Source organism: Phyllostomus discolor, chromosome 6 (assembly GCF_004126475.2).
Source record: "Phyllostomus discolor isolate MPI-MPIP mPhyDis1 chromosome 6, mPhyDis1.pri.v3, whole genome shotgun sequence".
Lineage (NCBI taxonomy): Eukaryota > Metazoa > Chordata > Mammalia > Chiroptera > Phyllostomidae > Phyllostomus > Phyllostomus discolor.
In genome coordinates, this window is record NC_040908.2 from 111,749,175 (window position 1) to 111,772,577 (window position 23,403).

A 23,403-nucleotide genomic window follows, 5' to 3' on the forward strand; every position below is an offset into this window, starting at 1 on the left:
AGTGGGAGGGATTTATCTCCAAGGCATTCACCTGTGAGGATGCACCATGACCACCATGGTGGATCTACTATGCAGGGGCTGACCCCACAGAGCAAAACTCATTGCCCAGGGTTCTGGTACTCACTGAGCACACCCCTCACATGTGTCACTCATTGAGGAGTTGGGTGTGCTCTGGCTTAGTCTGAAGCTCTTCCCATGGTATCTGAAGCTATCCCCATAGTACGCTAGATCTGAGGCCTCCTAGGTGGTACAGGCCAAGGTGAAACCCAGCCTGTGCCCTATGCAGGGCCACTTTAAAGGAGGTACAAAGCAATCTGCAAGGGGCAGCTACTTGTGCTGGGCTTGGATGTGCCTGGGAGAGGCCAAGTTGCTAACCCAGGCTGTCTGCCACTAGTGCTAAACTTGGGGCTGCTTAGCAAGACATATGGGGCATGACAAGGCCAGATGCTGCCTGTTTGGACTTGTATTCCTTTGAGAGATTTCAGGAAAGTCTGCATTTATATATAAAAAAGGCTTATGTAGACTTGCAAGCTGAGTGGGGTGAGATCTCAGGGAATCAAATCAGGGCAAATAGTGTTAGCCAAGTTGATGGGGACTCAGACATAATGCCTGCCTGCTTGGTTAAGGAGAGCCCAGCAAAGGAACAATGGCAACTGCCAGCACCTACATCTGGGAGAAAGCTGACCTTTTAACCTTCACTGTAATGGAAGATGACCCAGCTCCTCCCTGTATGTCCAAGACTTACCACCCTCCAATTGCTGCCCCAATGATGGAGCTCAGAGGGAGCACATCCAAATAATGTGTGCATGGCCCCTTTAAGGGAGGTTGCAAGTACCACATTTATATACCTATGCTGCCATTTTGACCCAAAGCCTCTCTTTTTTTAATGCAAATATGCCTAGAAATTATAGCCTGTTTCTTAGGGTGATTAAGTTTGAGTTGATTATATTTATAGCAGGAGAAATGAGATGACATGAGAAGCCACAGCATTCTCATGGAACAAGATCCCTGGGTAGGATGAGGAAAAGGCATGGATACTGGCAGCAAAGATGTCATGAGCTAACTTCCCCACTTATAAAACTAATTTATTTATCAAATATACAGTTAGCACCAAGTCTGTGCCTGGCACCAAAGTAGCCACTAGAAGTACAAAAATGAATAAGATAGAATTTTCCTCTCAACTGACTCATAACTCATAGTTAGAGATAAACATAAAAACAAAATGTTTCCTCTGATCCCACATTTCCAACATCCAACCCATTATCATATCTAGTAGAGTCTAATTAGCCCCTTTTTCTGTCCCTTTCTCTCTATTCTGATTGCCACAGCCACTGGTCTAATCCAGGTTGCTACACCTTTTATCACAATTATATAATGGCCCCTTAACAATACTTGCCTGATTTTACCCTAAATTCGTGCCAAAAATCTAATCAAGGCTCCATATCTTCATACTCTACCTAGAAAGCTCTTTCTGAAACACTTTTCTAACTTTAAGCACTGCAATGACTTATTGCTGCCTTTAGGTCCAAGTTTAATTCTCTAACATTCCTTCAAGAGTTAATCTCTTCTCCTCAGCTTACCAGCCTCTAAACTATCCCTAGGTCACTTCTTCCTCTCTTTATTCACCTGTTTAACTTCTTTCTGGCCTTCAGATCTCAACCACCTTAGTTATTCCTCAGCCTCCCTAAACTGAATAAGGTTCTCCCATTATACACTTCTGTATCACCCTATGTGTCTCTTGCCATAGCACTTATAACTGTGAATTTTAATAGTTTTTTTCCCTCTCCCCTGTTAAACTGTAAAGGGACTTCAGAATGGACATTGATCTTAAAAGTTAAGGTACTTACACAAATGTGGAGCCTGGAGCTGGCTATTGTAGACAGAGGGAGAAACCTGGATCATGAACCTGTGTGATGTTTAAAAAATATATAATAATATAGCATGAGACAGAACTGTGAAGGTACATAGCAACCAAGTTATAGAAAGACTTATGTGTTATCTGAAGGTCTATGAACTTTATCAAAAGTATTTTTTAAAAAGTGGACTCAATCTGTATTCCACAAAGCCCTGTGAGCATTGGATCATAGGGCCATAGAAGACCTTTAAGGGAATTAGAAAATGACACCCACTTCAGGAGACACAGGTCAGCACCAGGGCACTTGGCTTAGAGAAAGGGCTTGCCCTGGTTTCTTTCAGTGCTTACTAGCCCTTGCTCTGTCACACATGGTGCCTGGACTCTGGATCCTTCAGAGCCCTCTAAGAGGATATGAGGGTCTTCCAGTAGGCTCTGCTCTGATTCCCTTTTCTCCTCACTGCAGAAATCACAGAAACTTTGCCTTTATTTTATATAAACAATTATAAATATATATTATGTGGCTTCTAAGATTTGAAAATAGACCTCTCTTGCTTAGATAGTAAAAATGTTTGAATACCTTAGGAAATGGAAAGCCATTGAAGGCTATTAAATTGGGAGATAAAGCAATCCAGTATATATTTTAGTAACACTATTCTGGCAATAAACTGGAAAATGGATTGTGAATAAGGGATAAAACCAGAAGCAAAAGACTAATTACAAATATTTTTCTACAATCTAGGTGATTGACAATGAGGCCAGATCTTAGATAGGATAAGTGGAAATAAAGGAAAAGTCTAAATCTAAAAAATTGTATGAAAGATTAGATATGTGGCTGAGAGAGAAGCATAACTTCATGTTTTTGTTGATGAAATGATTTACCTTGATACAAACTAAAAAGGAAGTCCAGAGCTTCATCAGAAGGGAGATAAGGATGATTTGGTTCTCTGCTCAGTTTGAGGAGCACTCCAGACTTCCAAGTACAGGCAGTGGCCAAGCTGATTTTGAACTCAGAGTTATAGAACACCAGAGCAAGAAGAAAATTTCAAAGTCATTGAACTCAACTTAAAAAGAAAGATGGAAAAAAAATTAAGTGGAAATTGGCAGAACCAGGATTAGAACTCACATCTGGTTTATAACTCAGTATTCTTCCCATCATACCATGTTCCTTATGGTTCTCACCTTTTCATTGAAATACTCATTGATATCATAAAGTCAAATCAAAATGGAATGAGAAAATGTATAACTATGAATTTTATTTATTCTGATCCATATAAATGTATAGGATTTTAGTAGATTTAAGTATAGGAAAATGAATTCAGCATTTTAAAACATATTGCTTGATGTGTATATATAATCAAATATATATATATTATCAAACATATCACATCCTTTTTATCCATTCATCCATTGATGGACACTTAGGTTATTACCATATCTTAGCTATTGTAAATAACACTGCAATACATGTAGTGGTGTATAAATCTTTTTAAATTAGTGTTTTTGTTTTCTTTGAATAAATACCCAAAAGTATTTATTGCTGAACCATATGGTAGTGCTTGTTTTAATTTTTTGAGAAACCTCCATACTGTTTTACAAAGTGGCCGTATTAGTTTGTGAGAACCTACCATGTGTTGGTTTGCACTTCAGGCCTTATGGGCAATGAAGACCTGAGTGATTAGGAAACGTTTCATAAGGCTATGGAGGGTGATCTTGGCCTTGAGTTGTGCTGATTTGTGGTGGGAATTTGGGAGGCAGAAAGCACCATGAAATAAAATGCAGAAGCAGAAATGAGTTCATTATGATCTCAGGGCAGCGAGAGTGTGGATTGTCTGGAGCAGCAATGTGAGAGGTTTGAAAAGAGGCCAGATTTAGAGGTCCTTCCATGATGCTTATTCATTCTTAAGTAAAAACTGTGTACAAGACATTAAGAAAACAAAGGTAAACTAGGCATAGTTTTTATTTTATAAAGGCTAAGTAACTCTTTGAAGGGAGAGGAAGTGACTTGTGTTACTTCCGGAAGTTGAGGGTGGGCTGGGAGTGTGTGTTGGGATGAAGTGAGACTACTTAACCTGCCATCAGGAAAGCCAGCTAGAATGCTACTGCAAGTAATCCAGTTGGAAGGCACCAGAACCTTGTTTCATGAAATTTGATGTGGACTCTCATCTGTGGATAGAGTGCTAGACTAGTGAGCTAAGGAATCTCCGGTCCTATAAGTCTCTACCTATGAAATTCCCATTCAACGCCTCTTTTCCATGTGGCATTCACTAATTTACCTGGCTTGAGATTTGTTACTGGCCTCTCTGCTTTTCTGGGAAAATGCTGAAAGACCAATCATTGATGCTGAAATAACAATTTCTTCTCCCTTTGCAGAAAGCTGTGATCTTTCCCAGATGACAGCTACAGACAATCCTATAAGCATTTTATATAAAGGAAATGAAGTGGTAAATGAAAAAAGAGAAACAATATATTCACTGTAGGAGATGGCTTCTATGGATCATAAACCTGAGTTACTCTTACCCAAAATTAAGACAGAGCAGAGCCCTATTTTTGAAATGTAGAATGAAGTAGCTATCTTTTGGTCTTTGCTGAAGGAAAAGAGCCTCAAATGTAAAATGAGTAAGGGAAAATGGCCTGCATATGCACAGTCTCACATGATGTGGCAGCTGTAATCTCCTGGTGCAGATTCCTTTTGAGACTTCATTTCAAATAATAAAAAGCTACAGCATTCAGGGGATTGGCACAAGAGTCAGAGTGCAGAACTTTTGTCACAGTCATTTAAGCCTACATAAGACTCAGTATACCCATTCCTTTTTAAGTGAACCACACACAAGCCAAGTAGAGTTCCCCTTCACAACCTAGAGCAGTGGTTTTCTGAGTTCCAGACCGGGAAATGCAGATCCTCTCTTCTGCTCCAGACCTACTGAATCAGACACTCTCTAAGGATGGAGCCCAGTAATGTGTGATTTAATAAGCCCTCCATGTATCTCCAATGCACTCTGAAGTTTGAGAACCATTGATATAGATTTTGTTGTTTGGCCTGAGGTTACTTCTTTCCAGTATGATCCTTGACCCTACTGATGGTCAGCAGTTGGGTTGGTCCTTAAATAAGTCCCAAAATTATTTTTTGAAAACCAGAGAGGTGTGGATGATTTTGTGCATGAGCTCTGAGATTACCTATAGCTTTGAGATTAGTTGTAACAAGGCAGACAGGTATGAATGGTGCAGTGCATGAGCTTTGAGATTACCGCTTACTATCATTATAGGCCTATTTGAGCTTTAGTTTCTGTTGCAGAAGGAAGAAAGCAATGTCTACATTTTAATGTTTCTGCTTAGATTAAAGAATATATACACAATACACAATCCAAATACATCCCACTGTGTCAACTATTATGCCATTTGAATAAACCAAAGACTGCAGGTCAGTATAAGAAGCTCAGTTCTTTGCTTTTATAAATACTGTATTTTTATAAATATAGTACACCTAGTTAAATTTGAATAGCAGACAAATACAAGTAATTTTTTAGTATGAGTATTACCAAATGTGGTATTAAACATAACTTACTCTTAAAAAGTGTTGATCCTGAGAATTATTATTGTTTTTATCTGAAATCCAAATTTAACTGACTGGGTGTCCTATAGTTTAATTTGCTTAGTCTAGTAACCCTTTTAATAGGTAGCATTGGCTACCTACTGGAGAGACACAGAACTAGCCAGCTGAGCCAGGGATGACTTCCCAAAAGACAAAATAAATTTTATTTAAGTATTAAAAGGAAAATAAAAATGAGCTAAGGAAGATAACTCATGTAAAGTACTGATCACAAAGTCAATCTATATTAGTTAGAATTTTTTTTTGACAAGTAATGAAAATCCACCTGAGCTTACTTAATCAAAAAGGGGAATGACTTAGAAAGACACTTGGAGTACCTTCTCCAAGGATATATCGGACAACTAAGCCCTGGGAAGAACATTGATGGATTATGAAGAAGTAGTCTGGGGAGTCCAGAAAGATCCCTCTCCCTTTCTGAGACCCTTGCTTCTTTCCTTATATCTTATTTAGTCCCTATCTTCTTGCAAATAAGCTTTTACTATTTCGTAGGCAAGAAAATTGCCGCAATATTAAAGCTCTCAAGTTTCTTCCAGTATTTCTTCTGTTCAGATAGTACCTCTGAATCTCATGGTGTCAATTCCTGATTCCCCAAAACAGGGACTGGCCAAACTTGACAAGTGGTCCATGATAACCTCTGTGAACTTGTCACTCCTCCTGCAACCATGCAGGTACTTACTGGAGAAAAAGTCCCAGTAGACATCACTATATCAGCATATATCTGATGCTTCCAGAACATTAGTCCTGTTCCTTTTCTGGAAAACTGTTAAATTATGCTGATCTTTATTATTTTACCCTCAGTTTTAATAGACTAATAGCACACAATAAGGTCAATGAAATAAATAGATTTCTTTAAGTCAGAAGTTTCCACCAGGAGAAACCTTAGCTGGTGGTGGACTTTAAAGATCCCCAGTGAACACTTACATGTGCTTCATGAAGGCACAGGAAGAGAGCAAACAGACATATTAAGTACCTTTGGAAAGGGTCATCATGATTTGAAGCCACTTGGATCAGTCTCAATTTGTGGGTGTGTTTGTATGTGTGTCATGTATTTTTTTCCACTTTTCTCTGTTCACTAGCATAAAGCACTTCTCTTTTCTTTTCTTAAGTATATTTTATTCATTATGTTATTACAGTTGTCCCAAAGTTTTCTCCCCTTTATTCCCCCCACCAGGCATACCCCAACCCTCCAGCATTCCCCCCACCTTAGTTCATGTCTGTGGGTTGTACATATAAGTTCTTGAGCTTCTCCATTTCCCATATTATTCTTAACCCCCCACTGTCTATTTTGTATCTGCCACTTATGCTTTTTATTCCCTGTACCTCTTCCCTTATTCTCCCCCTCCCCTTCCCCGCTGATAATCCTCCATGTGGTCTCCATTTCTGTGATTCTGTTCCTGTTCTAATTATTTGCTTAGTTTGTTTTAGTTTTGGGTTTGTTTTTGTTTTTGTTTTTTAGGTTCAGTTTTTGATAGTTGTGAGTTTGTTGTCATTTTACTAAATGACAACTACTGTTCATAGTTTTTATCTTCTCTTTTCCTTAGATAAATCCCTTTAACATTTCATATAATAAGGGCTTGGTGATGATGAACTCCTTTAACTTGACCTTATCTGGGAAGCACTTTACTGCCCTCCCATTCTAAATGATAGTTTTTCTGGATAGAGTAATGTTGGATGTAGGTCCTTGCCTTTCATGAATTGGAATACTTTTTGGCCCCTTCTTGCCTATAAGATTTCTTTTGAGAAATCAGCTGATAGTCTTGTGGGAACTCCTTTGTAGGTAACTCTCTCCATTCCCCTTGCTTCATTTCAGATTCTCTTTCCCTATGATTTTGGGTAACTTAATTATGATGTGTCTTGGTGTGTTTCTTCTTGGATCCAACTTCTTTGGGACTCTCTGAGCATCCTGGATTTGCATATCTAGTTCCTTTGCCAGACTGGGAAAGTTTTCCTTCATTATTTGTTCAAATACATTTTAAATTTCTTGCTCTTCCTCTTCTCCTTCTGGCATCCTATGATTCGGGTGTTGGAACATTTAAAGTTGTCACAGAGGTTCCTCATCCTCTCCTCATTTTTTTGAATTCTTGTTTCTTCATTCTGTTCTAGTTGGATATTTATTTCTTCCTTTTGTTCTAAATCATTGATTTGAATCCAGGTTTCCTTCCTTCCACTGTCGGTTCCCTGTATATATTCCTTTATTTCACTTTGCATAGTGAAGGAGTTTTGATCTGGAGTTTTGATCTGTTCTTTCACTTGGGACATATTTCTTTGTCTCAGCACACTTGTTATGTTGTAAGGGGTGGAGCCTTAGGTATTCACTAGAGCTGGGCAGCCCATGTCCCCACATCACTGTGTTGTTATACTATATGTGGGAAAGGTGTCAGAGAGGGAACAATCTTGCTTGCTTGTCCCACTTTCTGTCACTTCCCTCATTTCCTACAAGCAAATTGGGCCCTTCTGTTTCTGATTTCCAGATGGATAAACTTGTGTATATTCTAGGATCCTGTGGGTTTCTCCAACTAACTCTCCTGTGAGGCTGTGAGTTCTTCCCACCCCCACAAACCTCATAGGTTTTTACAGCCAGAGATTTGGGGACTTTAGTTTCCCTCCCTGGAACCCTGGGTTGGGCAGTCTGTCTTGCTCCCCAGTTTTTCCTCTTGGCTTACCCATGTGGGAAGTCCCATCCACCAGCTGTCTCCTGGTCTGCCAGGTCCACTGTCTTGCCCAGCATCCTTTCTACCCTGACTTCCTTTCTCCACCCCTGGCTGCCATCTCTGCCCCTCCTTCTGGTCTGGATTATTGTTTCTTCCTAACTCATTTGTTGTTGGACTTCTATGCAGTTTGATTTTCTAGCAATTCTGTTTGGTTTTTGTTTTTAAATTTGTTGTTATACTTATTTTGGTTGTGGAGGAAGCAAAGAGTTTCAACCTATGCTTCCATCTTGGCCAGAATTCTCTTTTCTTAAATAAAGTTTTGAATATGTATTATTTGTTCTTAACCTACCTTTAATGAGTCTAAGAATAAAAGAAATATAAGACATTTTTGATACTGTAACCTTAAGAAGTTTTCTGCTTTCATTGAAGTCTATACAATCTATACAATCCACATACAATCTATAGAATCTATAGAATCTATTTATTTTAAATAGATTCCTATAGTTTTGAGTGATTGTTTTCATTAAGTGTGTGCAGTGTAATTCCCCAGCTAGTGTTTTCTGTTAGGTAATGTATTATTGCATTTTGTCTAGTACATTAAGCATTGATCAGGTTTCTCCATGATGTAACCATTTGGTCTATAATTAATTCATCTATTTGGCCAAACAGAATAGTAAATACTATGTAGAGACAATAAAGGGTAAGTCATTTAGGGGACATTCTGTAATAACCACTAGCTACTGTAGAGTTAAGTTTCAGACCCTATGACCTAAAACCTCCTTCTGAATCAAGGCTTGAGAAGGTCTGAGTGTGGCTGGGTGTAGTTAAATGTGTAGAGTGGGGGAGCAGAGTAGACATGAGTTGGTGGGAATTCTGCCAAGCGTGCTGATTTTTAGAAGCTTTTGCCAAAGCTACCATAAAGCTATAATTTCTATCAGAACAACTGACTATTTTCTTGGTGGTGGGGGAGGAGTAAGATGAAAGGAAAATTAAGTCACACTCTATAAAATTAGACTTACTAAAAGCCTCATATTTGCATTTTCTTTCCCTAAATCCCATTCATTGTATCTCTTCCTTCCTTTCTCATACAGAATTTCAAAAATTCTTTTAGTATCTTGATTGTAACTCCCTCTTCCTTTCGCTCCTGTTAGCATAATTTTTCCTCCAGTATGGCCTCTTCTCATCCTTTCTGATGCAAATGTTCTTGTCTCATTTTTTCAAGACTATAATACTATGCCATTTGTCAGTGCACTAAGTATTTCACAAGATTATCTCATTTAATCCATACAGCAATTACATTATTCCTATTTTCAGATAAAGAAACTGAGGCTCCCAGATGTCAAAATGACTTGCCCAAAGTCACACAGTTCCTAAGCTGTAGAACTGAAACAACATCCCATTTGTATTTATATGTAACCAAGGCTCCCAGGCCCTTGTTATTAGGTTCTCTGCTGTGATATATGCCCATTTAAAATTTTGGAAGAAACACAAAAGTGGAAATATGGTGTTAAAAATATCTATAACATTTATATTCATAAAGAACCAGAGCTGAAGCTTTATCTTTTCTTCTAGTATTTTTAAATTAAATTTATTGGGTTGACATTGGTTAGTAAGATGATATATATTTCAAGTGTACAATATCATAATACATCACCTGTATATTTCATTGTGTGCTTATCACTCAAAGTTTAGTCTCCTTCTGTCACTGTATATTTGACCTCCTTCACCCTCCTCACCCTCCTGCCCCCTTTCCTCTGGTAACCACTATGCTATATTGATGAGTATTTTTGTTCTAGCATTTGTTTGTTGTATTTGTTTATTTGTTGCTTTCTGTTTTATATCCAACATATGAATGTAGTCATATAACTTTTGTCCTTTTCTGTCTGACTTATTTCACTCAGCACAATACTCTCAAGATCCATTCATGTTGTGGCAAATGGTAATATTTCATTTTTTCTTACGGCTGAGTAGTTTTCCATAGTATGTGTGTGCCATGTCTTCTTTATCAAACAATTCATTGAAGGATACAGGTTGTTTTCTTGTCGTAGCTACTGTGAATAATACTGCAATGAACAGAGGGGTACATAGTTTTACAATAAATATTTTCAAATTTGGGGGTGAATACCCAGAAAAGAAATTTATGGTTCATATGGTAGCTCTGTTCTTAATTTGTTGAGGAATGCCCTCCTTCCAGCACTTTTTAATGCATAATAAACAAGAATTTTAAAATTCTAACATAATCATCTATTGATTACTTTTAATGAACTAAAATCCTTAAAAATGTATAAAATTAAAAGTCTCATTTTACAACAGAACATACTGTAATATCTATGAAAGAACATATACAATACATAATGTTTTAAATTATATCTTCAAATGGAACAAATAATTTCTTGGGTATTATTTAACTTTTCAGTAATATTATATCATGTTCCAGAATATTAAATTGTTTAGTGCAAAATTTAAATGTGATTCCATGGACATGTTAATGATGATATGGTTTTGTTTGTTTGTTTGTTTCTAAAATATTTGCTGCAAGGAAATATACCAGAATGTCCAAAGGAAATGAGACTAGGAAAAGCTTAAAATTAACCTTTTAATCTCATGGATAATTCTAGTCCACAAAAAGAATATTGTAGGCTTATATCTGAAACAGCAAGCACTGAAAGAGTGAAACTGTCAACTAAATTACATGGGTAGAGTGAAGAGAAATTTTATATGCAAATGGCTCTCTCAAACAGTATGTCAGAAATATCATAAAGGCTGCACATTTTACTGGGAAAAAAAATTTTTGAAGCTAGTAGTACATCTATATGTTTCCAAATAAATACAAGTTGTGGTTTTACTCACAAAAGGTTATCTACTGGTAGGGAAAGCAAATTAATTTTAAATAGCTATGACCTTCTAATTAAATGCTATTTGAAGTGACTGGGAGGAAGGGAAGATGAGTGCCCTAGTTTGGCTTAGTATTCTTTCCTTTCTATTTTAAGAATTTGAATGTAAATCCCCCTCCTTATACTCCCAATTCTTTTTTAATTTAAAACAATCAAATCTGAATAACATTATATCAGCATAAGCTTCAGAAAAAAGACAAACCCAGTTAGGAATCACATTTATGCCCTCACCAACATTGTACTTTGTCAGTAAAATTTGTCTTACAAAATGGGAATTGATGATTCATAATTGTTCTGATTTAAGTGTGAACAAATAAATGAAGTGACCAGAATGGTATGGCAGGTAATTGGCCCTCTAAAACTTTCAATTTCCATCCTGTTTACCTTTTAACAAATCCTCCAGGACAACATCTTTGACTCACCAATCAATAGCTGTAACTCTCAGAAGTGTTTTATATTACAATTGACACATACATCCATATCTGTTATCTGTCTGGTTACAGATAACCAGTAACCAGATAACACTCCTCCCACTAACTCCAGGCATGCCTACTCTCTTTTCATGAGAAACAGAAGTTCAAAAAGATGAAGTAATTTGACCATGGTCACATAGCTGATATACAGCTGGGACTCATATCTAAGCCTTCTGACTGCTAGTCCAATGCTTTTCTCAGGGCACTAAAGCTGCCTACTTCATCCACATGTTCAAGAAAAACCATCTGATTTAGGCTGTGATTTCCTTACCCCAGCAATTGACAATTAAGATTTACACTGTATACAAAAGAAAAAAGATATCCGTTTGAAATAATAGAGCCGTGAGAATTTTTTTTAATATCATCTACTCCTTTCTATGGCAAGCAGTGTTTTGAGATATGTTAGTATTCTGAGCATAGGGTGATGGTAAACATTATGTTTTTGCATTATCATGAGATGAAAAAATTACCCACTCTCAAAGGACCAGCTGCTGCCTGGAGGCTGGCACCCATGATGCCTCCATTCTCCACACTATTTTAATTGGTAGTTTTCCATGAATTAGTTTTTAGTCAGCCAGAAAGGAAATGTATGTGCAAACCTATTAAAGCCATAGCATCTGTTATGATAAAATGACATCATTAAATCTTAGTAAATGAAATGTTCCATTTCAGGATTTTGAGGCTAATTAGGGTTCTCCGTGAAATAAGAGTTCCTATATCTCAGCTCTTCAAAGAGGTACAAAAAAGTATAGAAAAATGGTAGAAAATTTTTCTATACTTTTTTGTATAATATTTCTACTACCATGTTATAATTTTGAATTGATGTATATAATATAGATCAAACTGTTCTTCACATTAAATGTACAGCAGGTCCTCAAATAATGGTGCTTCATTTAATGCCATTTCATTATAATGTTGATGATATCTTATAGGAACTTTCGCTTTTGTTTATATCATTTAGACTATTGTAAAATTGGTCTTGTTATATGTTGTTTTGCTTAAAGTTGCAGAACCTGTCAACAACATTGTGAAGACTTACTGTATGTCATCCTAAAAAGAAAGAGCCCAAATTTTGAACTAGGAAGACATGAGATCATATCAAATCTCTACCCAAATTCTTGGCAGGTTTATACAAAAAAAACTACCAGTTGGTACAACTCTGATTTGTATCTTAATAAATTTTATCCCATAAGATTATAGAAAGGATCCAATACTTAATATTCTAAATCAACAAATTTTCATTGCTACCAATAACAATCATTTATTAGGTGCTTACTATATACCAGGGTCTGTGCTAAGAATTTATATGTACATTATCTCATTTATTTTTTGACCATAGTTTTTATAGTAGGTATTATTTATATATCTGTTTTATAGATGAGAATATGGAGGCTTAGAGAAGTTAAGAAAATTACCAATATTTATAAACTTAGGAAATGGAGGGCTCAATAACTGAACTTAGACTTATTCTTTCACTTATTTAACAAATATTTTCTGAGGAATAGATGTCCTGAACAAAATCAGGGAACTAAGGAATAGAAGGTGAATAAGCCACCAACCATGTTCACTTCACCCTGGGAACTGCGTGAAGAATGGGTTGAAAGGTGTCAATAGAGGATTCAGGGAGAGTACTTAGAAGGCTGTGGAAGTAACCCAGGTGAGAGATGATGTTGCCTTCAACCAGGGGGCTTGCAGTGAAGATGAGGAATCCTGGATGGATTGCAGATATATGCGAGTACTTTGCAGATATACTGTGCAGTTCTGTAACCCTCAGTCAAATTTATGATGTAACTGAAGACACATTAAAATACGTGTACTTCTAACTACACCACCACCTGATGCATTCCCAGTCAGAATGGACTGAAGTTCACAATAGGCCTTGACCAGCAGTGTAGTAAATGTAGGAAAGGCTGGGAAAGATGAGGAGTTTAAGTTTTTTTCTTTTTAATTTTCTTCATTTGAAATTTTCTTTCTACATGTAATCATTTTAAAATTGCTTATTTTCTCTGCTCCCCCACTTCACAAGGTTTGGTCATAATAATATTCTTTGAGAAGTCCTCCTTAACACTTCTGACCTTTGCATTTTTCTGTCCTTTCAGGGTCAATGATTGTATCCTGCGGGTGAACGAGGTGGACGTGTCAGAGGTTTCCCACAGTAAAGCCGTGGAAGCCCTCAAAGAGGCAGGGTCTATCGTCAGGCTCTACGTGCGAAGAAGACGACCCATTTTGGAGACTGTTGTGGAAATCAAACTGTTCAAAGGACCTAAAGGTAATAAGTCCATAAATGACTCCACAGTAGGATGCTGATGACAAACCATTTTGTTAAAGTTTATGCTATGACCCACCTGCAATGTACTCTCTTCTTTTCTGCTCTGATACTCAGCATGAACCTAGAGATCTGAAACCCTGCAGTAGTAGTTATCACAGAGGGTAAAAAAAGCCAGAACTCTAAATGTAAAGTCAGAGAAGAAAAGAATAGATTTATGTAGGAATATCCTTAAAAGCAATAATAACAATAACCATTTAAATTTTTTCTATAAATTTTACATCCTAGGAGATCCTAATGGCTTGGCTGGCAAATTAATACTTTCTAATTTTTCAGATATAAATGGTTATCCTTCTCATTTCAAAAAACATAATAGTAATGATAATAATAATAATTAAAATAATCTATCCTGAAATGACAACTGTTATATTTTATAACACTGTTGTGTTTTTTTATTTTGCAATACTCTGAGGTATTTTACCCAACATGTACTAAATCACATTTTATATTTGCAACAGTCAAAATAAGTTAAAATTTATTTTTTGAAGTGCTTACAAAAATTACCTCTCCTGAGGTAATTGCAGTTATCCCGGGGAATCACATAAACATTGAAATGAATAATTATTTTAATTTTTAAGAATAGTCATTTGAGTTCTGCTTTTCAGGATGATGACATTCAATATTAGCTTAACAGTATTTCACATATTTTGGAAAAATCTAATAACTGGCTTAAGTATTTTAAATATTTTACAAGATAATGAGTTGATAATTACTATAATATTTTAGTAAAATCACTTCCCTTTATCTTTTCTTTATTGTTGTTCAATCACAGTTGTCCCCATTTTTCCCCATTACTTTCCCCTGCCCTACCCACCCCCAACCTCCCACATTCAATCTTCCCCCCATTGTCTTTGTCCATGGATCCTTTATACATGTTCCTTGACTTAACCCTTCCCCTTCTTTCCTCTGTTATCCCCCTTTTCCCTCCCCTCTTCCCTTTATCTTAAAAGCTACTTTATCTCTAATACTGTAACCATTTAAAAATAATAAGTATACCACCTTCTCTGGGAGGTGGTAGTGGGTGGTATTTAAGATCTCAGATAGAAGAGTCAGGCAGAACTAAGTTTGAAAGCCTTCTTTTTGCCACTTTGACATTGGTAGGACCAATCTCCTCATTACTAAATGGATGCCATATTGGTAGTATTTCTCCCATGGGGTTTATGAGAATTATGCAGTTAACTATATGTAGCATGTGATGAGCAATAGAGCTTGCTGCTTAAAAGTGTAGTCTCTAGACCAAAAATGCTAGGCTTGAACCCAAGACATTCTGAAACTAAAAATAGAAAGCCAAAGTGAGAGGCAACAAACATTCATTTTAGATTAAAAAAAATACTGTGCTTCTAGAAAGCACTGATTCAGACAAAAACTCAAATTGTGTTACAGTTGTAAGATGAAGGCAACAGTGTTTATGAGAAAGGAAAGGGAAATAATTTAAATAGAAGGAAGGAATTTCTACTGATGCTAATCAGCTAAGGATAGACTTTCCACAGGTACAAATAAGGGAATTTATTTTCTAGCTATACATGGTGATGCTAATTCTAAAGAATGTCCTTAATTTGCAGTCTTCATATTCAAAATGTCTGATTTTCTATTAGCTTTACAAACAGTTGTTTAGACTACAATGTTGGATTGGCCCAATCCACAGGTTATTATTCCCAGTTCAAACATTTCAAAGGGTTGAGGAATAAAGACATTAAGGCAATTCCTCTGGGATGGTGGCTTTGACTCCATTTTGAAGTGGCTCTACGTATATAATTTTTCACATTCTGCAACTTACTAGTTCTTTGACCTTGGGCAAATTGCTTAAAATCTCCAAGCCTTAATTTTCTCTCCTACAAATTGTGAATAGTAATAGTGCTTGCCCCTAGAGATATGCGGATTAAATGAATCAATTCATATAAAGTGGCAAAAATCCACTTCCCAACAAATATTAGCTATATAAGGTCTGTCCAGAAAAAAGTCCAGCCATGGCTGATATGACAGGAACAGTTTGTGTGATATCGACATGCCCTGGCAGCCAAAGAGAGTGGACTGGCATGTGTATGCATGAACAATGATGACTTCACTGTACCAGTCAGTGGGGGCAGTAAATGTCATTGAGTGAGCACGTGCACTGTGTGGCCATTGCATTCAAAATGGCTGAGTAAAGCAACAAATCTGCATCAAATTTTGCATTAAGCTTGAACATTCCATTGAGGAAGCTATTTGGATGATTCAGCAGACATTAGCTATCAGCAACTGGTGATTGGCAGCTTCATCATGACAATGAGCCCCCTCATGCATAACATCCCATGCAGAGCTTTTTGGCAAAACATCAAATCACTCAGGTAACTTAGCCCCACTACAGCACAGATTTGGCACCCTGCAACTTCTGGCTTTTGCCAAAACTAAAATCACCTTTGAAAGGGAAGAGATTTCACACTGTCGATGAGATTCAGGAAATTATGAAGGGGCAGCTGATGGCAATTGGGAGAATTGTGTGAGGTCCCAAAGTACATACTTTGAAGGGGACTGAGATATCATTGTCCTATGTACAATGTTTCTTGTATCTTGTATTTCCTTCAATAAATATCTCTGTTTTTTTCATAATATGTAGATAGATAGCTTTTGGACAAGCCTTGTATATACATGAAATTTGTAGTATTCTGTGCTACATATGGTTTTGGCCTTCATAATAATTGTTTGGCAATGTGATGAAAATAAAGATTTCTCGCAGGCTAAATTCAATGTATTAAAATCACAGAATTAAATCTGGGGGGAAAAAAGAGAAAGAAAAGTAAAGCATTTTATACCAGTGTCTGGTGGTATGAAAGAAAGGACTTTCCACCCTACATGTTTACTAAAATCATATTTGAAAGGTGCTTTAAAGCAAAACAAAATAAGCATCACACTATTTCTATTGAGACACACACACACGTAATACAGGTATTTCTACAGTTCAGTTACCAGCAATTATTCAACACAGCCCTAAGGCAAATACTAATTTTAAGCTCCCAGCAAAGCATTGCCATTTATTAGGAGGCCTCTTCCTAGCTGAGTCACTTGGAGGTCACTGGTGACCTCCATCTGCTCAGCAGAGCAGTTTAGGGCTCTAGAGAATCCATAGCTAGAACTCTTTAATTCTATCAGGAACCCTATTTCTTTGATACCAGGGCCCCCTCTGGCTGGTTCATATGGGTCTGAAGTGTTTTTCCTTTGATCCTGGAGTGGAGCAGGAATTGTCCTGGAACATGAAAGTGGGGACAGATGAACATTAATCAACCAGGAATACCCAGGCAATAATCCAACTGGCAGTGCACAGCATAGGGGCCATGGGATTGTACCTGGGCTTGGTTTAGTGAGACTAGGAGAACAAGGAAACTGTTAGAACTAAATTTATATTCCTGAAACAGACCCCTGCCAAATTCCTGTAGAGGGGTGTGGGCCTGTTGGTCCTGTTGAGATTATGCTAGGCCAGTTACACTTTCTTGTACTGTCACCACACCAAGATCGCTGATGGGGTTTTGTTTCCTTATATAAAGCTTATCTATGTCCTGGGAAAGGAATTGTTTAATCATTGTTTCAATTCGTAATGCTTCTTACAGTGCCTTAAACAAGGAAGTGCTGAATCAGAGTAAATTGAATAATCAATTTGGATGCTACACTGAATCCAGTGATACTTGCAATCTTAACTTAGCACCTATAATTCCTTATTTTTGAGTGATGATGTATTTAAAAGAAATTTTTACCAATGTTTAACTCATACCATGGAGACTGTTATGCACTGTGGAGGATGAAGATGTATCAGAAGTGATTCTGATGGGGGAATAAGAACGTTGTAATGGGAAAGGCAGACATAAAGTCCACTAACTTTAAAGCAAAGCAGAACGAAATCAGCTCTGTGATGAAGTTTGAGCTATTATTCCAGTGAGGAAAAATGAAAGATGTGGTTCATTTTAACTAGGAGATACAGTATCTTCCAGAGAATTGAAATCTTTATGTGCCCACAGGTCATTATCTGCCCTTATTGAGTGCATGGGCCCTAAGCATCAACGCTCCAGCCAGCTGAGCCAACTAGCCTTGAGTATATGTGTATAATACAGAGCTAACTAGATATGTTCATCAATTTAGCCTTTCAATGATTCTGTAAATATTTAGTAAATATTTATTATGTTCTTGGCACAAAGTCAGATAATGGAGATTGACAAAGAAATGAAAAGATAGTTTTTATTCAAGATTGTAAGTCTTACAGGTGTTTTCTCCATATAAACAAGGGGGAAAAGATTATGAAGTGGTACCAATTAAACAGTGGGCAAAATAAGGCTTCTTTGAGGAAGTACCATGTAAGCTAAACCTTGAAATATAAGTAAAAATAGGAGTTATCCAAGTAAAGAGAAGAACATCCAGATGGAAGTAAAAGCATGTGTGTATGCAGGCCCCAATGCAGGAAAAATTGTGATACCTTCTAGGAAATAAAAGACGCCAGTTGTGACTGAAGTTTAATGATAGAATAATGAATGACATGAAATGATGTTATCAAGGTAAGCAGGGGCACATCATGCACAGCTTTGTTGACCATATTTAAAGATTTGTATTTTTACTTCAAGTGCAGTAAGAAATTATTGTGAATTTTTCAGCATGAGAGTGACATGATCACATTTATCATTTTTAAATGATCATTCAGTCACTGTGAAGAAAATGCATCAAAAGGGACAAGATTGGGAGCATAGATCAGTTAGAAGTTACTTGAAGAAAAAAGGTATAAAAATGCTATATGTTTGAGAAGAAATTGATGCCAGTTATTGATGACCTAGAAATGGGGTGTTTTCAAGGATGAGGCCCAGTTTTCTAACTGAGCAAATGAATGGATTATGGTGTCATTCAGGGAAGACTATGGAGAAACCTCAGGTGGGAGAAGATTAGGAATTAATTTTTGGACATGCTAGGATGAGATGCATCTGCAAAGGACATCTCAGTGAGGCAGAACTGGAAACATTTGTCTAAAACCCTGTCAAATTAATATTCTGAATCTTTCCTATATTTTGCAAAATACTGGGGAAATATCTGATGAATTCATTTTCTCACTATTTATTAATAATCTTCAATAAAATAATCATGGATAAGGCTATTCTGCTATTTGAACAGTTATAAGCATTTATTAAATATATTTTTAAATAATTTTTATTTTTCAATTAGAGTTGACATATAATATTATTTTCAGATATGCAACCCAGTCATTAGACATTTATATAACTTATGAAGTGATCACCCTGATAAATCTAGCACCCATCTGACACTATAATAGTTATTACCATATTATTGACTGTTCTCTATGCTGCACTTTACATAACTAGCAACTTGTACTTCTCTATCCCTTCACCTTTTTCACCCATCCCACCAACCCCCTCCCATCTGGCAACCATCAAATTATTCTCTGTACCTAGGAGTCTCTTATGGTTCTGCTTGTCCCTTTATGTTGTTTTTTTTAGATTCCATACTTAATTGAAATCATCCAGCATTTATCTTTCCCTGTCTGACTTATTTCACTCAGCGCAACACCCACTAGATCCATTCATGTTGCAGATGCCAAGATTTCATGCTTGTTTATGCTGAGTCATATTCCATTGTATATATGCATCACTTTTTTATTCATTCACCTATTGATTGACACTTAGGTTATTTCCATATCTTAGCTATATTAAATAATACTGCACTGAACATATGGATTCATATGTCTTTTCAGTTTAGTGTTTGGGGTTTCTTTGGTTAAATGCCCAGAAGTAGAATTGCTGGGTCCTTTTATTTCTCTTTTTGTAGCCATTGTTTAAAAGTCTATTTTGCCTAATATAAATATCACTACCCCAAATATTTCTTATTTCCATTTTCATAAAATATTTTTTGGTTTCTTTAAACTTTCAATCTGTGGGTGTCTTTTGATCTGAAGTTGGTTTCTTACAGATAGCAGATGTGAGGGTCTTTTTTTATATATGTCTTTTGATTATAACATTTAACCCATTTATGTTTAACACTAAGTTTAGCTACTCTTCTCCTGACTTCATTGAACATCCTTATAAGCAGTGTTTTGAACTCTGCATCTGGTGGATTCTTTGTCTCCATTTTGTTTTATATCTTGAGTTTTGTTCTGTTCTTTCATTTGGAATATGTTTCTCTGTCTCCTCATTTTGCTGCCTCCCTGTGTTCGTTTCTTTGTATTAGGTAGAGCTGCTATGTCTCCCAGTCTTTGTAGAGTGGTCTTAGGTAGTAGGTGTTTTATAGGGCCCAGTGGCACAGCCTCCCTGATTACCTAAGCCAGGAGCTCCAGGTGTGGGCTGTGTGCACCTTCCTGTCATAGTTGAGCCTTGATTGCTGTTGGCACATTAATGAAGGACTTACTCCCAGGCCAATTAGCTTTAAGGACTGGTGGCAACCACCATGGAGGGTCTGCTGTGTAGGGGTTGACCCCACTGAGCAAGATTCTGGTTCCCACTGAGTCCACCCCTTCAGTGTGTCCCTTGTGAAGATTCTTTGGCATGATCTGAATCTGTCTACCAGGTACACTGGCTCTGGGTCCTCCTGGGAGGTTCAGACCAAAATCAACTTCCACCTATGCCCTGCTCAGGGCCACTCAGGGATGAGCTATAGAACCATCTGTAGATGGCTGCTACTTGTGCCAGATGGACTTTGATGTGCTTAGGAGGGACCAAGCTAGGAACCAAGGCCTGGGCCAATTAGCAAGAGGTATGAGCAATCCAAGGCCAGATGCTGCTTGTTTGAGAGATTTTAGGAAAGTCTGCAGCATGAGCCAAGAAAGGCCATTTTTATGAAAAATCCACTGGAACTGATGAGCCTGCAAGTTGTGTGGGGCAGAGTCTCAGGAATCACCCGGGTAGGGCTAACAGTGTTGTCCAGGTTGATGGAGACTGGGACATGAAGCCCACCTACTGGCTCTGTCACAGAGGACTCAGCAAAGGAACCATGGCCTCTACCAGCACTTAAGTCTAGGAGTAACCTGCCCCATCTCCAGCCCTTGTTCTGAAACCAGATGATTCAGTTCCTTCCCATATGTCCCTGGTACCTTCCAGGCTGCTGCCCCAGCAGTGGAGTCCAGAGTGAGTGAGCCTAAGTCCCATGCATGGGCCCCTTAAGATGAATGCCTGGGACTCCAGAAGCCCTCTGGCTCACTCAGCCACAATCTCTGCTGCTTTTCACTGCTCGAAGTTATGAGGACTTCACTTCCTGGCACTGGAACTCTGGGCTGGGGGTTCTAGTGTGGGGCTGGGACCCCTTACTCCTCAAGGAGAGCCTCTGGAGCTGAATATCCCTCCTGATTTTTATCTGCCACATATGGGTGTGAGGCCAGCCTGTTTTTGAGTTCCATCCCTCTTACTAGTCTCGATATGGCTTCTTTATATGCTTAGTTATAGGACTTCTGTTTAGTTAGATTTCAGGCAATTCTGAATGATGGTTGTTCTTTATTCTAGTTGTAATTTTGATATAGTTGTGAGAGGATGTGGGTACTAGTGTTTACCTATACCACCATCTTGCCCAGGAGCTCTATTAAATCCTTTTTATAGATATTTTAATGCCCAAATTATTTTTATTGGAGGATGTTTTTGGTTTTGTTTGTTTTTACATGGGTTACAAGGTAAAGTGTTATTCCTTCTTGTTACATAGATATAATATCAAGGGATTCTTTTTTTAATTGAATCTTTATTGTATTTTTTCCATTACCATTTAATCACCTTATATTCCCTCCCCTCCGTAATCACCACACTGTTACCCGTGTCCATGAGTCCTTTTTTGTAGGCAGAATTAAATTTACAGTTTTTCAGTGTATACCTTGTGTTTATTCTATATTTGTATGAATTCTTATTTCTGCAATGACCTTTGGTGTATGTAATCCATCTGTATAGCAGGGCTAATCTTTCCAATATTCAACTGAAATCATTTGGTTGGTGATTTATGTCCATGTATTTCAGTAATGAATATTTGAGTAATATGCAGTACTGATGTAGAATGTCTTTTCTTAACAATATATAGAATTTTTCCTAACCTCACAGTTATAGCTTTGGTCATTGCAAGCAGCTGGGGTGGCTGTGTGTGGGCAGTCAGTCAGAGAAAAAAAAAATGGTAATCACGCAGGAAGCAGTGATTAGGCAAATCCATTTAAACTCGCCAAGCAACCAGAAATAGGCAAGGAAGAAAATCTGAAGTACACATGTGGTTTCCCAGGAAATAGATTTGCAATAAAAGTCTTTCTAGTGACTTTCCCAAGAATGTTCTAAGTCATAACTTCTAAGGAGGTATACAACTAAACAGGCGCAGGCTATTGTTTTTGTGGCTTAAAACTATACATCAGGGGTGTCAAACTCATTTTCACCAGGGGCCACATCAGCCTCTCAATTGCCTTCAAAGGGCCGACTGTAATTTTAGGACTGTATAAATGTAACTACTCCTTAACTAGGGACAAGGAGCTCAGCACTGCCGCTGGGTAGAAACAAGGTGCCAGACTGGATAAAACAATATGGAGAGCCGGATTCGGCCCATGGGCCTTTTGTTTGCCACCTGTGCTAGGTAGGAAATGAACTGCCTTTTTTTTTTTTCAGTTGTCCTTGTTGCTTAGGGATAATATCGTTGAAGTTCAAATCCTAAAACTAAAAGTGTGAAAGCCATAGCTTTACTAATATCCAAAGGGAGACTTGCTTGTGGCTCTATTTAAGCCACCTTATTCTTTAATGAAAACTGACAGTGGTAAAGTCTATCAGGTGACAAATTTCAGCCATTCTCCTTCATTATGTTTTCAAATGTTTTTAAACATCATCTGTTTATAGAGATAGAGGTTTGTATTGGTGAAGACTTAAAAATGCAGTGAACATTGTAGCTCAAAGCCCTTTTCTTTTTATTCTTATCTCACTTTTTCCTGTCTTTTTCAAGTCAGGCATCATGTCCTTTGGAATCTACTTCCAAAATAACTAGTTTTCTGTTTAAATTCCCTGTTGCCATTACTATGGTGCTTTTATCTTTATTTTACAGGGTTGGACAAAAGTAGGTTCTACATTTTTTCACTTGGAAAACAATACAATATTAATAAATAATACAAGAATAAACTCTGTGTTTCACTTATTCACAACTACAAACCTACTTTTTCCCAAACCTGTATTATGTGTGATCTACTCTAGTAGACTACATTGCCAATCCCTCCCTACACACCTCTCCTAAAGCAGTCTTCCCAAAATCACAGCCCTATAAATTGTTCTCCAAGCATCAAAAGTCTCCAGTGGTTTTCCATTGTCACTAGGTAATAAAAATCTAAATTTCTTAATGTAGCATTTCAGGTCCTCAGTGATCTCCTCTCCCACAGCAACAATATTTGCTTTCAGCCTTCTCTTTTCTCCCATTGATGCAGCTCCTGACTGAGGTGAGCTGGACTATGTACAATTTCTATGTACATGCCTCTAGGCCTTTGCTCATCTCCTTCCCACCTTTGGAATGCCTTCTGTTACCATTGGGACTACTACCCATTGATGTCATTCTATCCCCCACAAGCCAAGCCAGTTTAATTTTACCTCCTCCATATAGCTTCACTAACTGACCCAATCAGAAGCAATATTTCACTCC

At 37.4% G+C, this 23,403-nt stretch overlaps 1 protein-coding gene across 23 annotated transcripts in view; it reads left to right on the forward strand.

The window, feature by feature from the left end:
- Positions 1 to 23,403, forward strand: part of DLG2 (discs large MAGUK scaffold protein 2) — a 1,904,207-nt gene that overhangs the window by 1,341,995 nt on the left and 538,809 nt on the right. For all 23 annotated transcript variants that reach the window (XM_036030125.1, XM_036030122.1, XM_036030121.1 and 20 more), the window contains one exon: positions 13,580 to 13,749. In XM_036030125.1, coding sequence (XP_035886018.1) covers positions 13,580 to 13,749 — 170 coding nt within the window. The remainder of the gene's footprint in view (positions 1 to 13,579; positions 13,750 to 23,403) is intronic.